This window comes from Gossypium hirsutum, chromosome A13 (assembly GCF_007990345.1).
Source record: "Gossypium hirsutum isolate 1008001.06 chromosome A13, Gossypium_hirsutum_v2.1, whole genome shotgun sequence".
Lineage (NCBI taxonomy): Eukaryota > Viridiplantae > Streptophyta > Magnoliopsida > Malvales > Malvaceae > Gossypium > Gossypium hirsutum.
In genome coordinates, this window is record NC_053436.1 from 99687860 (window position 1) to 99706350 (window position 18491).

Here is an 18491-nt window from a genome sequence, read left to right on the forward strand (position 1 = left end):
TTTTGGACTTGAAACAACTAAAAGTAATGCGAATATTTTATGTTTCCATTGGGCTTTGCGCCAACCAAGGTTGGTAGTAACTGCGGCGAAGTACTTGGGTTGGTGAGCCTGCCTTGCACACCCATTCAAAGTAGGACTAAAAGCACCAAAGTCATCGCTAACCTTGAAAATATTCTATATAAATAGTCACTCCACTGAAACCAAGCTGCGCCATTGCCTTCTCTTGTATTACTCTTATCCCCTTTCACAAACACTACCTCCCTATCATTTAACTCAAATTTTACTCAAACCAATGGCTCCAACACTTGCTGATCCATTCAATGATTCTTCTGCTCTCATTGACTTTGTTGTTAACCAAGGGAATGGAGTGAAGGGCTTGTCCGAACTGGGTCTTAAAGCCCTCCCTAAGCAATATATCCAACCTTTGGAAGAGAGGATGTGCATGACCAATATTGTACCCCAAGGATCAATTCCCATCATTGATATGTCAAAATGGGAAGATCCCAAAGTAGCGAAATCAATTTGTGATGCTGCTTCGGAATGGGGCTTCTTCCAAATTGTTAATCATGATGTGCCTATTGAAGTGTTAGTGTGAAAAATAAAATAAAATAAAATAAATAAAATAAAGAACACACAAATTTTACGTGGAAACCCTTTCGGGAAAAAACCACGGGCAGAGGAGAAAAAAATTCACTATGTCGAAAATTTGAATCAATACAAGAGGAATAGACTATGTCTATTTATAGGCTTGTAAAGCCATATTCTAGTAGGATTGAAACACCTTATCCTAATCAATATAAAATAGATGGAGTTTAATAAGGTTTAAAAAACCTTATTCTAAAATAAAATAAAAGAAGTCTAGTTCTATATGGATTTTACTTTTATTTTATTTTCCATCGTATTTTATTTAAATAAGAATTTGGGTCACTTAATTTTAACAATCTCCACCTTGACACAAATTCTCAATGAACAAATTCTTCATCGCGAACTTTCAATAAACAAGTTTTCCACCTCTTCCATAAAACCCTTTAAGGGTTTAACTTCAACAATGAACACCAACCAAGTCTAAGCAATGCTCAAACTTGGTTATAGGAAGTGACTTAGTCATCATATCTGCAGGATTTTCATGAGTACTAATTTTGCTCACAACAATATCACCACGAGCAATAATATCACGAACAAAATGATACCGAGCATCAATGTGTTTTGTTCTCTCATGAAACATTTGATCTTTTGTAAGAAAGATGGCACTCTGACTGTCACAAAATACTGTGCTGATTTGAAGGTCTTCATTAAGTTCACTAAAGAGTCCCTTCAACCAAACAGCTTCTTTACAAGCCTCAGTAATCGCCATGTACTCAGCTTCAGTAGTAGACAAAGCGACTGTAGTTTGCAAAGTGGCTTTCCAACTGATTGCACAACCTCCGATTGTAAAGACATAACCTGTGAGAGATCTTCTTCTATCAAGGTCTCCAGTAAAATCAGCATCAACATACCCAATGACTCCATCTCTAGTTCTTCCAAACTGTAAGCAAACATCAGTAGTACCTCGTAAGTATCTTAAAATCCACTGAACTGCTTTCCAGTGTTCTTTACCAGGATTCGCCATGTATCTGCTAACTGCACTGACTGCATATGATAAATCTGGACGTGAACAAACAATAGCATACATGAGAGATCCTACTGCACTAAGTATGGAACATGTGACATGTACTCAATCTCATCATCTGATTGTGGAGACAAAGCTGATGAAAGTCTGAAATGAGCTGCTAAAGGAGTACTAACAGGCTTAGCACTCTACATATTGAACCTGCAAAGAACTTTCTCAATGTACCCCTTCTGACTTAGGTACAATTTTCTTGTTTTTCTATCTCTAAAAATCTCCATACCAAGTATCTTCTTTGCTGGTCCTAAACCTTTCATCTCAAATTCTTCACTTAGTTGGGCTTTGACCTTTCTTATCTCTACTTTATCTTTTGTTGCTATCAACATGTCATCAACATAAAGAAGTAGATACACAAAAGAACCATCACTATTTTTCTTAAAGTAGACACAACTGTCAAAACTACTTCTTTTGAAATCATGAGAAGTCATAAAGGAATCAAACCTCTTGTACCACTGTCTTGGTGACTGTTTCAAACCGTAAAGGGACTTTTTCAGCAAGCAAACATAGTCCTCTTTTTCTGAGACTGTAAAACCCTCTGGTTGTTGCATGTAAATATCCTCCTCAAGTTCTCCATGCAGAAATACAGTTTTTACATCTAACTGCTCAAGCTTCAAATCATGCATGGCCACAATACCAAGCAAAGCTCGAATTGAACTATGCTTAACAACTGGGGAGAACACATCTGTGAAGTCCACTCCTGGAATTTGACTGTAACCCTTTGCAACAAGCCTTGCTTTATATCTGGGTTCTTCAACTCCTAAAGTCCCTTCTTTCTTTTTAAACACCCATTTACAACGAACAGCCTTTTTACCTTTAGGAAGTTTTACAAGATCCCATGTTCTGTTTTTGTGGAGTGATTCCATCTCCTCTTGCATAGCAAACATCCACTTTTCTGAGTCTTCACAGCTAATCGCCTCAGAATAATTAAATGGCTCTTGATTCGCATCTATATCTTCAGCCACATTTAAAGCATAAGCAACTAGATCAGCCTCGGCATACTTCTTTGAAGGTTTAATTTCTCTTCTTGTTCTGTTTTTGGCGATAGAGTATTGCGGTGAAGAAGCAACTCTATTCTCAATTTTTATACTGGCTTGAGGAGTTGATTCTGTATTAATCTGATTCTCAACCTGCTTTTGGTTTTCTTTATTGGAAGAGTCTTTAAGAGATAAGTTAGGTAGCATAGCAGTTTCATCAAAAACAACATCTCTGCTAATCACAACTTTTCTATTTTCAGGACACCATAACTTATAGCCTTTTACACCAGCTTTATAACCAAGAAAAACGCATTTAATAGATCTCGGTTCCAATTTTCCATTATCAACATGAGCATACGCAGGACACCCAAAAATCTTTAAATCAGAATAATTAGCAGGATTACCAGACCATACCTCTTGTGGAGTCTTTTTCTCAATGGCAACGGATGGAGATCGGTTGATCAAAAAACATGCAGTAGAGGCTGCTTCTGCCTAAAATGACTTCGGTAAGTTGGCATTTAACAACATACATCGAACCTTCTCCATGATCGTTCTGTTCATTCGTTCTGCAACGCCGTTTTACTGTGGAGTGTGACGAACTGTCAAGTGCCTCATGATCCCTTCTGACTTGCACAATCTATTAAACTCATCAGAACAGAACTCTAAGCCATTGTCTATACGGAGGTATTTTATCTGTTTTCCCGTCTGTTTTTCAATCATAATTTTCCAAGACTTAAATGCGGAAAACACATCGCTTTTCTGCTTCAGGAAGAACGCCCAAACTTTTCTGGAAAAATCATCAATAAAGGTTAGCATATAATTAGCTCCACCTCTCGAAGGCACTCTGGATGGCCCCCACAGATCAGAATGAATATACTTCAACGTTTCCTTTGTGTTATGGATTCCTCTAGTGAATCGAACTCTCTTTTGCTTCCCAAAAACACAGTGCTCACAGAAATTCAGTTTGCAAATTCCTTGCCCATTAAGAAGTCCTCTTTTGCTTAATTCTGCCATGCCATTCTCACTCATATGCCCTAGGCGCATATGCCAAAGTTTAGTAATATCATCATCTGACAAGAAAGAGGAAGCGACAGCTGCATCACCAGTAATAGTAGAACCCTGTAAAACATATAACTTGGCAATCTTTCTATGCCCTTTCATCACAACAAGGGACCCTTTGGAAATCTTTAAAACCCTACTTTCAGTTGTGTATCTGTACCCTTTTGAATCAAGAGTACTCAACGAAATTAAATTTCTTTTCAATTCTAGAACATGCCGCACGTCACTAAGTGTTCTGACAACTCCATCAAACATCTTAACTTTAATTGTTCCAACACCTGCGATTTTACATGAAGCATTATTTCCCATCAAAACAACACCTTCAGATACTGTTTCATAAGTTGTAAACCAATCCCGATTGGGACTCATGTGGAAGGTGCAGCCTGAATCAAGTATCCACTCCTCGCTTGCTTTAGAATCATTGACAGAAGCGACTAGAAGTTCACCATCGCTGTAGTCTTCTACAACATCAGCTTCACCAGAATTTTCTGGTTGTTTTCCCTTTTGATTCGCAGCCTCCCTTTTAATCTTATTTTGTAGCTTATAGCACTCAGATTTAATGTGCCCTTTCTTCTTGCAGAAGTTGCAAGTTTTACCTCTGTTTGAAGACTTAGATCTTCCCTTAGATTTACCATGAGGATTCCGTTCCTGTGTCCTACCACGATCATCATCAGCATTTCGATCTTGTCTCTCACGAACAATGAGACCCTCTCCCTGAGAGTATGGTTTAACCATAAGATGTTTCATCTTATCATACGAGGTTAAAGAATCATAAACCTCATCAACTGTGAGAGACTCGCGGCTATATAAAATCGTGTCTCTAAAGGTTGAATAAGACGGGGGCAACGAACAAAGTAGAATCAACCCTAGATCTTCCTTATCATACTGAACCTCAATGGCCTCCAAGTTTGAGAGAATTTCTTTAAACACTGTTAAGTGTTCGTGTACAGACGCACCTTCCTCCAAACGATGAGCATAAAGACGCTGCTTCATATGCAACTTGCTTGTTAGAGTTTTCGACATACATATTTGTTCTAGCCTCTTCCATAATGCAGCGGCAGTTTTCTCTTTCGTCACATCCTGGAAAATTTCGTTGGACAAATGCAGATGTAATTGTGTTAATGCCTTTCGATCCTTACGCTTCTTTTCTTCATCTGTTAATGTCGAAGGCATCTTATCTATCCCTAGCAGGGCATCCTCCAGATCCATCTGTGCAAGAACTGCTTGCATCTTAATTTGCCACAACGCAAATCTGGTGTTGCGATCTAACAGCGGAATTTCATACTTCAAAGACGCCATTATCGTGATCGAGATGAATAACCCGGAAGCTCTGATACCAATTTGTGAAAAATAAAATAAAATAAAATAAATAAAATAAAGAACACACAAATTTTACGTGGAAACCCTTTCGGGAAAAAACCACGGGCAGAGGAGAAGAAAATTCACTATGTCGAAAATTTGAATCAATACAAGAGGAATAGACTATGTCTATTTATAGGCTTGTAAAGTCATATTCTAGTAGGATTGAAACACCTTATCCTAATCAATATAAAATAGATGGAGTTTAATAAGGTTTAAAAAACCTTATTCTAAAATAAAATAAAAGAAGTCTAGTTCTATATGGATTTTACTTTTATTTTATTTTCCATCGTATTTTATTTAAATAAGAATTTGGGTCACTTAATTCTAACAGTTAGAGAATGTTAAAGATGCTACTTATAACTTCTTTAAGATGCCAGTTGAGGTTAAAAATAAGTATTCCAAGGAACATTCATCTTCAAACAATGTGAGGTTTGGCACAAGTTTTACCCCTCAAGCAGAAAAGGCTCTTGAGTGGAAAGATTATCTAAGCTTGTTTTACGTCTCTGAAGAAGAAGCTTCTGCACTATGGCCTTCCATCTGCAGGTAGAAAAATGTTACTTGTTAGATTTTCTTTAATCCTTAAACATCATACCATGCATCCTTTTTGTTGACAAATATATTAATAAACCTTTTTGGTATTCTTTTGTAGGGAGAAAGTGTTAGATTACATGAAGAAGTCTGAAGTTGTCATTAAACAACTATTACAGGTGCTAATGAAGGGCCTAAATGTCGATGAAATTGATGAGGCAAAAGAATCATTACTAATGGGTTCAATGAGGACTAACCTTAACTACTATCCTAAATGTCCAAACCCTAAACTCACTGTCGGAGTAGGTCGTCACTCTGATGTCTCAACTCTTATAATTCTTCTTCAAGATGAGATTGGGGGACCTTTTGTAAGAGGAAACGAGGGAGATGATTGGATTCATGTTCCTCCAATTAAAGGTTCTCTTGTGATCAATGTTGGAGATGCACTACAAATAATGAGCAATGGAAGGTATAGGAGTGTTGAACATCATGTGGTCGCTAATGGAAGTAAGAACAGAATTTCAGTCCCCATTTTTGTAAATGCAAGACCTATTGATATGATAGGACCGTTGCCTGAATTGGTCGCAAATGGTGAGAAACCAATTTACAAACAAGTTCTTTATTCAGATTACGTCAAACATTTCTTTCGTAAAGCACACGATGGGAAGAAAACAGTTGAATTTGCTGAATTATAAACTTAATATATTTTTCTTCCTTCATGAAATGTATTAAGGTTAATAACAAATAGCTGATAAATACAATATGTATTCATAACCAGACTTTGTCTTCAAACACATGTATTGTGAGATCAAAAAGATATTTTTTCATTTATTTTGAAATAAATACATTTTTAACTGTTGAATGCATTTGCAATGTTTCTCTATTATAGGACTAGATTTGTAACACCCCTAAAATCATTATGCTATGAAAAGTGGTATTAAGTTGTGATCACAAATCGTGAAATTCTTGGTAAAGTAAATAAGTTACATAATTGATAAAAGAGAAGGATGATGGATGCCAAAGGAAGTTGAATTAAGAAGTATGTTATGATAGATTAATTTAAGGTGGGACTAAATCATAAAGATGTGAAAAGTTTTGGGATAAGTATAATTATTCAAAATTTGAAGAGCTAAAATGTAAATATAGGAAAGTTGAAGGATCAACAGTGAGCATAACCCAAAATTCCTTATGACAAGAAATAGGTAAGCAATGACTGAATTGAATAATTAGAGAAATATGAGGGATTAAATTGTAATTTTCCAAAAGTCAATTGTGATTCAAGGATGGAATTATAGAGAACTATGAAGGGTAAAATGGTGATTTCATAATTTGGATAAATATTAAGTGTAATAATTGAAGATGAATGGTATAGAAAAATTGTTAGTTAAACTATTTTATTATTTTACTATTATTTTATTTTAAGATATTTTTATATTGATTAATGATTAAGTAAACGTTGAAAAGAAAATAATTCTCTCCATCTTTCTTTCAAGTTCACGCCAGCACCAACCATGGAGAAAATAAATTTTAGTTTCTTTGTAATTTGGTCATTTCCTTGAAATTAAGAGAGAAATCCTTAAAACTTCTAGTAAAATCAAGCCTTCAACAATCTAGTGAACTTAGATTTCAAGAAGGAAGATTGTAAGTTCATGTTGGTGATTTCAAGAAGGAAGATTGTATGTTCATGTTGGTGGAGAGCGAAAATCAAGATAAGGCTTGAAATTAAGAGAACAAGGTAAGAATATCAAAGTTATCATATTTTCAAGTTGAATGTTACTAAAAAGGTATAGAAATGATGTTAAAGAAAAGATTTCTCATGAAAATTTTTAAGTTCTTAACAAAGAAAGAAATTGAGAAATTGAACCAAGTGATAAAAAGAATAGAAAAACAACTGATTTGAAGTGGAATATAAGTAGTGTAAGGACCCAAATTTGCCCGGGCCGTAACCAACGTAAAAACCAAAATCCAAAATAATAACAAAAATAAATTTTTAACAGTCCTTTTTACAAATTACAAACCCAATCCCGAACAGCCCAATTAAGCCCAAACCTATGGGGCCCAAAGTGCCCAAGAACTTAAATCAAATCAGAAATCTTAGGGTTTCTGAAACCTCAGAGCCGCAGCAGCTGCGCCACCAGCAGCCTCCGTACGCGCCAGCTACCCCCGCCACGTTGCCTACGTACCTGCAAAAGAAGACAAGCAAAGGAAAAACACGACAGCAAAAAGAAAAATAGGACAAAAAGATTGTATTTTTCTTTATTGTATTTTTATTATTTGGCTATAAAGCCATTTTTTTATTTCGATTGTAGGGGAGAACAAAAAACTATGAATGCATACTATACACGCAGATTGAATAGGAAAAATTCGAAAGCCATTTTTGAAAAAGTAATCTCTGTTTTGATTTCTGCAATTTCTTTTTACTTGGAAATTTATTTCTTCAAATCTTTCATCATCTCATTTAGAAAATAAAAAAGAAAGAAAGGGTTTTTCCTTTCGATTGTTTGGTTCTTTTGATTTTTTTATTCCTTTTATTTGTGTGTAAAAAAAAAAGAGAGAATAGAGAGAGAGGAATACCTGAGTTGACTCGCTCCTCCATCGTCGGCAACTCTCCCTCTGTCGTCGAAGTTGGCCTTTGGAGGGTTGGCATTGCGGCGGCCATTTGGGGCAGGGGGATGCCGAAACCCTAATAAAATGATGGGTCTGTTCTTTGAAAATGGCAGGCAACATTTTTAAAGTTTTTTTTTTTAGCTTTAATAACTGATAAAGCAGCGTCGTTTAAGGCTTTAGAAACAAACAAAATTGGGTTTGCTTTATTTTCTGTTCTAATCCCTATTGGTTCTTGTGAATTCCATCTTACCCCTCTTGTTGATGTAATGTTTAGCTTTTAGATATCAGATTTTGTTTTAATTTCAAATTTGTCCTTAACTTATTTTGATTTATTTATATATTACTTTTCTGTTTTATTATTATTATTTTTAAATCTCCTTATATATTATTTATTTCAATTTTTTTATTTAACTTTCTTTCATGTATATTATTTACGTTAATATATATATTATTGACTTTAAATGTTTGTTTATATTAATTAGTTAAAACTATTTTTATATATTATTTTTTATGTATTATTTTTTAAAAAAATTGTTTTATGATTGTTTATTTTAAGATATTGTATTTTATGTTTTTTTCCCCACATTTTTATATATATTAACCAATTCATTAATTATTATCTTTTATGCATATTACATAGTTTTTAAAATTTGTAATTCAAAATTTGTCGTTTTCTATCGGTTCATTATTTATGTATGGTTATTATTCATTTTAAACATATATTATTTTAATGGGTTTTTTTGTTTAAAAATACTTATTGTTTTTAAAATTCATTTAATTATGTGTGTAAAGTTATTTGAGAACTTTGTTTTTTTTTTGTGTTTATAAAATTATTATTTTGAGATTCTTCTTTATGTCATATTATTTTAATATATTATGTAGTATTTCATTTAAATGTTTTTATATATTTGTACACATATAACCAAATTAATTTAATCTTATATGTATTATCATTCCTATGTTATTTTTACATGTGATTGCTTTTAAATTTATATATATATGTGTGTATGCTTTTAACCATTATGTATATAGTTTATTCTTTAAGAAAACATATTTTGTTATTTCTTTGTTTTTTAAGATTCTTTCATGTATATATTGTTTATCACATATGGGTTTGCTATTCTTTCATGTATACTGTTTATTCTTTGTTATTTTATTACACCTTCGTTACATATTATTCACATTTTTATTATTATTATATGTTATTATTGTATGTATATGTTGTGTTTTTAAAATATTTTTGTATGTTATTTGTTCCAAATTTCCTCTTTCACAATGTTTATTTTAATATTATTTATTCATTCTTAGTTTTATTTTTATGCAAATCATTTCAAACCCTATCATATGTTGTTCATTTGTAATTTTTCATATTTAATAGTTTTCAAATTGTTTCCATATTGTTTTGTATGTTATGTGTTGTTTTAGTTTTCATATTATTTCCCGTATTATTGTTTCATGTTGTTTAATAGTATTTTGTATTATTATTTCAATTTTTGTTCATTTATGTTTGAAACTTGTTATATTTCTGTTTCATATTGTTTGATACTTTCATATATTCTTGGGTCCATATCATTTTGTTTTTTATATGTGTTGTTTCATATGTATATTTGTTACACTCCATTTGTTTGTTTTATTAAATCAATTGTTGTTCACCCATATTTGCAAATTGGGTTATACTTTTTTAGGCTAGTTATATTTAATTGTTTATTTTGTTAATCGATTAAATAAGATATATATTACCTTCATTCATCCATTATTGTATTTTACGTATGCATGTTATCTTACGTTTTCATCTTTTTGTTGATTTACAAATATCGCTTTGTAATTTCTAACTCTTAAAAATCAATTATTTCATTCTATTTCAAGTAAAATTAATACGTTTTAAGCTAGTTCTACAATTGTTTATTTAAAGATTCACTAAAACAAAGATAATAGTTGATGTTTGGGAACTTGAGGAATCGTGCCCAACCGTGCTGGGTTTCGATTTTCTGTTTGTCCAAATAATCAAATATTCCTTGAAATTTCGTCCGTACTTTGAAAATTCCTTAAAATGAAGGCAATGTTCGATGTTTGGAAATTCGGGGAGCTGGGTTGCAATTTCCCGTTTGTTCAAAATAATCGAATATTCCTTTAGAATTTCACTCATGTTTTCTAAATTTTAAAGCAAGGCAATGTTCAATGTTTGAAAATCTGAGGAATCGTGCCCTATCGTGCTGGGTTTCGATTTTTCGTTGGATTAAATAATTGGGCATCCTTTTGTGATTTTCAACATATAAACTTTTGGAACTCGAAACTTATCGTGTTTTCGAGGGTATAAAGGATCGTGTCCTATCGTGCTGGATGTGATGCTATATTCCTCTGAAACAAGAGAATTTTGACAACCAACTTGGGTTATTTAAATGTTTATTAAAGGAATCACATTTTAAAACATTTTTAAATCTTAGATGTAAGGACAGTATTTAATCGATTTGGTACCAACTTTGGGCGTAGTGAGGGTGCTAATCCTTCCTCATACGTAACTGGCTCCCAAACCCGTTTTCTCATATTTACGTAGGCTAAAATTGGTTTAAATGGAACAAAATGCTTTGTTAGGTGATCCAATCACACCTAAACAAAAAGGATTGGTGGCGACTCCACATTTGGTTTTCAAAAAGTCGATCCCCTCTATTTTTTAAATACCAATAAAAATGGTTTCGATAGCTTCGCGACTCCACTGGGGACTAAACAAGAGAGTCAAGCCATAAAATTGATTAATTTCTGTCATTTTGTCTAAAATTAAAATTTTGATTTGATTCTTTATTACATTCGTTTGCATGATTGTTGTTGTTCGATTTTTGTAATGTACTCTTGCATTACATTGCATGACCGGTATAGTCACGTCCTCTAAGTGGGAGTGAGAAACTACGCCTTCGTGAGGTTTTCATCTCTGCATGGGTTAGTGAATTACTTCTGGGATACATTCGTAACTATGATTTCTTGAGATTTTCGTCTCCGCATGGTCATAGGGAAATGTATTCCCCTAAACTAAACTCAATCCATATGAGCCTATAATGGGTAAGGATTGAAGAATTTGCTAGTTCAGGTACCCTCTCCCTAGAACCGAGCCACATATAGTAAACCTTGAGAGTCTACCTTAGGTAGGACCTTGCCCAAATTTATTGGTCACCCGAATAGGTACCTTATTTGTTATTTATTTCTGTACTAACGTGTTTTGTTTTTGTTTATGACTGCATTGCATTATATCATCATAGAAAGGAGGTGTTGATTCATATTTGATTGCTAAATAGAATAGTTTGTCATAAGAAAACGAATTTCTTGATAAAGTGGATTACAATACGGTTGTCTGAATATGGTCCCAGTGAACACGACAGAAGAAAGCTAACAGTTCGCGGAGGAAAACAAGACTTTACCTAATGATTCAAGCTGATAAAGATTATTCAAAAGCCGTCGCGTCCCGACTTTTTTAAAGGAACTAATCAACATTGCGAGGATAGTAAGTCGTGGCCTGGATCAAGCAAAAGGAGCTAGTAGAGGCATTTATTGGAAGCTTGCGAGATTTGACTTTCACGAAGAAAAGGGATTAGTGTCTTAGCCTAGAATAGGAGAGCAAAGCTGTATACGTAATTCGTTTTATGTAAAAGAATTTGTTTTCTAGAAAATTTGTTCTAAGGGAATTGAATTCAAAATCAACATCTTTCTTTCCTTTGCATTCATCCCATGCATTTGCATTGCATTGCATCATTTGCATTAGATTTTCCCAAAAGGACCCTAATTAGGTAAAATTATTTCAGAACCGACAAATGATATGGACCAAAGGTTGGAGAGAATAGAGCAAAAGCAAATATAGATGCAAGAGCAATTGATCAAAATTCAACAAGACATGCGAGAACAAATGCTAGAACTCCAAAGAAATATGATGGGCCAGTTAGCCCAGTTATTGGCTGAAGAATTTGAAAAAAGGAGTGGCCTAGTGGCCAATAGTGAGGATGATAATGAAGAGATCATCTATTCCCCAGGTTTTACCCCAATAAGTGTCCTGACCCAACCAGACATGCAAGGAGTACCCGTCATTATCGGACCCCAATATCAGGTTGATACCTTGGCACTGTTGAACTTCTCGATGGGTTCAGGTTTTAACTCGGAAGATGATCGAGCCAAACCAATTGTTCTGGCAGAAACGAAGGAAAGGGGAGAGTGGACTTTAAAGGCCCCAAAGAAGAAGGAAAAGAAAGAAAATAGTACGAGTAGGTATAACAAGGGTTGTTCGGAGCTGATTATAGTAATCCGGCCAAGGTCAGTAATTACTAGCCATCAGGCCTCTTCAAGGCAAGAACCCAATCGAAGACCAAACTCGAAAAAACCCCAATTCACGTCCATCTTAATCATGTACAGGGAGTTGTACCACGTTCTGTTCGACGCACATGTTGTATCCCCTTTTTACATAAAACCTATACAACCCCCATACCCTAAATGGTACGATACAAGCGGCCAATGTGAATACCATGCGGGAATCACGGGGCATTCCATCGAGAACTGCACTGCTTTTAAAAAGTTAATCGAAAGATTTACCAAATTGGGTATCGTGAAATTTGATTATCCCTTTGGTGCAGAAAATCCGTTACCCAATCTTTCTGCTAAAGGGGTAAACATTATGAGTTCCATGATGGATAGGAGCATGAGATCTAAGGGTGCATCGAGCTCAGGACTCTAATGCAGGACCTGATATTGGGGAATCTAAACATTAACGACGTATCAGAAGAGAGAACTAGGGAATAAACTTTTCCAAGCTTCTGCCCTTACGTACTTGGGGTGTTTTAAACAATGGGACTATGAAAGAGATCTTTGTATTTTTAGAGCTAATCTAGAGTAATATTCAAAACACACTTGTTGTTTTAAGCCTAAAAGCAACAAGAATCCTTTTGTGAAATAGGCTTATAACCAAAATCTTTATTTTAATGAAATGCATGTTTGTTATCGTTTTGAGTAAATATTCCTTTATTTCATACTGTACAAACGATTATTCTTATATTCTTTCATTCATGATCATACCATACAAATAATCATCCTTAGAATCATTTTTTTTGGGATCTGCCTTCGTACCTAAAACAGGTCTCCAAATATCAATGATGTGAGCGATGCTGTCACTAACTCCGAGTCTCTTTTTGAGCAAGATATGTGTCTAGAGGGATCTTAGGACCTTGAAGATGATAGAGATTGTAGCCTACCTCCTGATTTGTCAAGGATAGTAGAACAATATAAGAAATAGATCCTACCTTATACAGGGGCAATGGACATCTCGAACCTGAGAGGAGAGAAAGAGGTAAAGATTGGAGTGTATAACACCACGGAGATAAAGCAAGATGTCAAAAATGCAAAGATATTTTCGCATGTTCGTATCAAGATATGCCTGGGCTACTAAGGTCTGTGGATGCTAAAAAGGGTCCATATGAGTGGCAGGAGGACACGTGCTAATGGTTTTACGTTAGCCAGGCTAATCATGAGGTTTGAGTGCTGCTGATCTATCATGGAAGGGGATTGTATCAGTCAAGCCGTGAATGCCAAACGAAAGAAGACAAGACTTTTTTGCCTCTTCAATTTCTTTACAGATTTTCTATATGTGGGGCAGGGATATTATGGGGTTGATCTCGTCAAAAGCTTCTAATCGATATTGATTCATCTTTGAGGTTGTCGTTTACTTCACAAAAAGGGTAAAAGTCATTTCATATGCCAATATTACTAAGTCGATAGTCATAACGGGAAAAAAAAAAAGAAAAAAAGAGAGGAAAGAGACTAGGCACAGATAAAGAATATCAGAAAGAATCAATGTCAGAAGTTGGAAATCTATTCAAAGATCAGACACTATATCATAATGAAAAAAAAATCGTGGAAGATAATTGAGGCTTGTAAAGACTGGCATAAAGAAGTTACCATTTACATTCTATACATATCTAACGTCGGCTGAAACTTTCACCGGGGCAACACATTGCTTGTTTGCTTAATGGGATAGAAACGATTTTGAAGACGAGATTTCTTTTGGGCAAGTCTTGTCAAAACTGAAGTTAGATCAAGCAGAATAGATCCAATCTCAATATGATCAGTAGAATTTGAAGAAAAGAGTTTGAAAGCCATTTTTCATGGTCCAATGTACTAGAAATGAATGATGCGAGCTTACGACAGAAAGGTTCGTCCTAGAGAATTCCACAAGGTGGACCTGGCATTGAAAAAGATTATTTTTATACAAAAGGACTTCAGAAGAAAGTGGACGCCAAACTGGGAAGGAACTTATGTAGTGAAGAATGTCTGTTCTAAGAGGAGCATCGATTCTAGCCGTTGATGGAAAAAATTTGCCCAATCTAGTGAATTCAAATCCAGTCGAGGAGTATTCTACCTAAAAGGAGAGTCGAAGGTGAAAACTTGTAAATGACGTCTTGAAAAAAAAAAGAGAGGCCAAAGCGAAAACCCGCAAAGGGCGCTTTGAGATCAAAGGGAATTTGAGTTAAAAACCTAAAAAGGGCGACTCAAATTTTGATCCAAGTAGGGCATACAGCAGTCTTATTATGCCTAGATTAACAATGAAGAAGTATGCTACGTCTTGGGGCATCGACAAAGTACTCCGGATCCCTTAAACATATATTGAGCTTAGAAAGATCCTCAAGAAGTTGGTACAAAGAAGCTCAAGTTGCGATATCAGGGGCACCCAGTTTCCATTTTACCCATTTTGAATTTGTTGTCTTTGATTACCTTATTCTTTTCAAGATACGTCCCAATAAACTTCCTTCTTATTGCATTCCTATATTTGATTAACTTATTCATGATTGAGTTAATTGCCTTCTTATTGCATTCGCAATCTTTGGTTAATTTATTTATTTCGAGCTACGCTCCTAATCAATTTCCTTCTTGTCCATTGTTTTGATCTTTTTCAAGCATTTTGCATTGAAATAATGATTAATGGACTAATAATACCTTCGCAAAAGGGGTTCTGCATATTACTCTAGAAACTTCTAAATAGTATAGGAACCTGAAACTAGACCATCATTTAGAACTCACCAAGCCTAAGGATTGGAAATATTGGAGAAAGTTGATTATCTCTTTAGACTATTTTAGTGGTTAAACAAAAGACAAGTCATTTTGTCGGTGACGTCACCTCGACAAATAACGAGCAATGTTAACCCAAGTGTAAAAAAGGATCATTCTCTGGAAAGGAAAAATGATACTCTACACTCATGTAAATATCAGACATATACATCTGGTTTTTACACCCATAGAATGGTGTAACAGATCAAATTGACTGAAGATGAAACAAATCTTATACCCTGAGTTGCAGTGGGTTAGATAAGCAAAAAAACTCTATAAAATTTTAGTGGTGTAAGTTTGCCGAGCAGATTGATATTGTTTCTTTGGGTTTTCTATCAAGAATACTAACTAACCAAGACAGCATAATACGTCAATAATAAGGCTCTGATGAACAACGAGCAATGTTACCTTAAGCTTTTTAAAAATGATCATTTTCATCTCTTCATTCATATATCATTCATGACACATTTAGTTAAAAGTACTTGATTCATTTCGATCATAGCATCTTAATTATTTGCTATAAGTATAGGCCTTTGAAACCGATTCTACAGATCTTGTCTCCCTAAAATTACAGTGGAGCAGATCAAAGACGGTGAATCTTGTCTTCCTGAAGTTGCAGTGAAGTAGATTTAAGCTACCATCTTATCTCCCTAAAGTTGTAGTGGAGTAGGCTGAAGATTATAGATCTTGTCTCCCTGAAGTTGCAGTGGAGCAAATCGAAGACGGCGAATCTTATCTTTCGAAAGTTACAGTGAAGCAGATTCAAGCCACCATCCTATCTCCCTAAAGTTGTAGTGGAGTAGGCTGAAAATTGTAAATCTTGTCTCCCTGAAGTTGCAATGGAGCAAATCGAAGACGGCGAATCTTGTCTACCTGAAATTGTAGTGAAGCAGATTTAAGCCACCATCCTATCCCCCTAAAGTTGTAGTAGAGTAGGCTGAAGATTGTAGATCTTGTCTCCCTGAAGTTACAGTGGAGCAGATCAAAGACGGTGAATTTTGTCTTCCTGAAGTTGCAGTGAAACAGATTTAAGCCATCATCCTATCTCCCTAAAGTTGTAGTGGAGTATGTTGAAAATTGAAGATCTTGTCTCCCTGAAGTTGCAGTGGAGCAGATCGAAGACGGCGAATTTTGTCTCCCTGAAGTTGCAGTGAAGCAAATTTAAGCCACCATTTTATCTCTCTAAAGTTGTAATGGAATAGGCTGAAGATTGTAAATCTTGTCTCCATAAACAGTAGTGGAGTACATTGAGGATACTTGAAGAAAAGAAGTATTAAGAGAAGTCGAGACTCAGCAGGTCCCAGCAAATTTGGCCCTTTTTTTGTCTTTGCTCTATTCTCGTTGCACGACAATGAGCAAAGAGGGACAGTTGTAAAGACCCAAATTTGCCCGAGCCCAAACCAACACAAAAACCAAAATCCAAAATAATAACAAAAGTAAATTTTTAATAGTCCTTTTTACAAGTTACAAACCCAATCTCGAACAGTCCAACTAAACCCAAACCTATGGGGACCAAAGAGCCTAAGAACTTAAACCAAATCAGAAACCCTAGGGTTTTTGAAACCTCAGTGCCACAGCAGCTGCGCCACCAGCAGCCTACGTACGCGCCAGCTACCCCAGCCACGTTGCCTCCATACCTGCAAAAGAAGACAAGCAAAGGACAAACACGACAGCAAAAAAAAAATAGGACAAAAAGATTGTATTTTTCTTTATTGTATTTTTATTATTTGGCTATAAAGCCATTTTTTTATTTCGATTGTAGGGGAGAACAAAAAACTACGAACGCATACTATACACGCAGATTGAATAGGAAATATTCGAAAGCCATTTTTGAAAAAGTAATCTCCGTTTTGATTGCTGCAATTTCTTTTTACTTGGTAATTTATTTCTTCAAATCTTTCATCATCGCATTTAGAAAATAAAAAAGAAAGAAAGGGTTTTTCCTTTCGATTGTTTGGTTATTTTGATTTTTTTATTCCTTTTATTTGTGTGTAAAAAAACAAAAAAAAAGAGAAAGGAGAGAGAGGAATACCTGAGTTGACTCGCTCCTCCATCGTCGGCAACTCTCCCTCTGTCGTTGAAGTTGGCCTTTGGAGGGTTGGCATTGCGGCGGCCATTTGAGATATGGGGACGCCGAAACCCTAATAAAATGATGGGTTTGTTCTTTAAAAATGGCAGACTAACATTTTTAAAGTTTTTTTTTAGCTTTAATAACTGATAAAGCAGCGTCGTTTAATGCTTTAGAAACAAACAAAATTGGGTTTGGTTTATTTGCTGTTCTAATCCCTATTGGTTCTTGTGAATTCCATCTTGCCCCTCTTGTTGATGTAATGTTTAGCTTTTAGATATCAGATTTTGTTTTGATTTCAAATTTGTCCTTAACTTATTTTGATTTATTTATATATTACTTTTCTGTTTTATTATTATTATTTTTAAATCTCCTTATATATCATTTATTTCAATTTTTTTTATTTAACTTTCTTTCATGTATATTATTTATGTTAATATATATATTATTGACTTTAAATGTTTGTTTATATTAATTAGTTAAAACTATTTTTTATATATTATTTTTATGTATTATTTATTTTAAAAATTATTTTATGATTGTTTATTTTAAGATCTTGTATTTTATGTTTTTTCCCCATATTTTTATATATATTAACCAATTCATTAATTATTATCTTTTATGTATATTACATAGTTTTTAAAATTTGTAATTCAAAATTTGTCGTTTTCTATCGGTTCATTATTTATTTATGGTTATTATTCATTTTAAACATATATTATTTTAATGGGTTTTTTTATTTAAAAATACTTATTGTTTTTAAAATTCATTTAATTATGTGTGTAAAGTTATTTGAGAATTTTGTTTTTTTTTTTGTGTTTATAAAATTATTATGTTGAGATTCTTCTTTATGTCATATTATTTTAATATATTATGTAGTATCTCATTTAAATGTTTTAATATATTTGTACACATATAACCAAATTAATTTAATCTTATATGTATTATCATTCCTATGTTATTTTTACATGTGATTACTTTTAAATTTATATATATATATGTGTGTGTATGCTTTTAACCATTATGTATATAGTTTATTCTTTAATTATGTATATAGTTTATTCTTTAAGAAAACATATTTTGTTATTTCTTTGTTATTTAAGATTCTTTCATGTATATATTGTTTATTACATATTGGTTTGCTATTCTTTCA

General features: G+C 34.0%; 1 protein-coding gene and 2 long non-coding RNA genes across 3 annotated transcripts; 1 reads left to right on the plus strand and 2 right to left on the minus strand.

Moving 5' to 3' along the window:
* Nucleotides 1-228: 228 nt before the first annotated feature.
* LOC107911342 (feruloyl CoA ortho-hydroxylase F6H1-3) lies at nt 229-6284 on the plus strand. Its single transcript, XM_041085410.1, has 3 exons — nt 229-589; nt 5393-5604; nt 5711-6284. Exons 1-3 carry the CDS (start codon nt 293-295, stop codon nt 6282-6284), a joined length of 1083 nt encoding a protein of 360 aa, XP_040941344.1. The 5' UTR covers nt 229-292.
* A 1176-nt stretch (nt 6285-7460) lies between these two features.
* Nucleotides 7461-8483, minus strand: LOC107912966 (uncharacterized). Its single transcript, XR_001688367.2, has 2 exons — nt 8164-8483; nt 7461-7772 (listed from the first exon to the last, which is right to left on the minus strand). It is a non-coding gene; the product is annotated as an uncharacterized lncRNA (long non-coding RNA).
* A 7991-nt stretch (nt 8484-16474) lies between these two features.
* LOC107912968 (uncharacterized) lies at nt 16475-17483 on the minus strand. The gene is made up of 2 exons (XR_001688368.2): nt 17303-17483; nt 16475-16907 (listed from the first exon to the last, which is right to left on the minus strand). It is a non-coding gene; the product is annotated as an uncharacterized lncRNA (long non-coding RNA).
* Nucleotides 17484-18491: the final 1008 nt, after the last annotated feature.

What these genes read in the sequence shown, in the direction of transcription:
- LOC107911342 (XM_041085410.1), top strand. Translation starts at nt 293, where the DNA reads ATGGCTCCAACACTTGCTGATCCATTCAATGATTCTTCTGCTCTCATT. An exon ending in ATGTGCCTATTGAAGTGTTA is followed by an intron (nt 590 to 5,392) that starts GTGTGAAAAATA and finishes TAATTCTAACAG; the next exon opens with TTAGAGAATGTTAAAGATGC. An exon ending in CTATGGCCTTCCATCTGCAG is followed by an intron (nt 5,605 to 5,710) that starts GTAGAAAAATGT and finishes ATTCTTTTGTAG; the next exon opens with GGAGAAAGTGTTAGATTACA.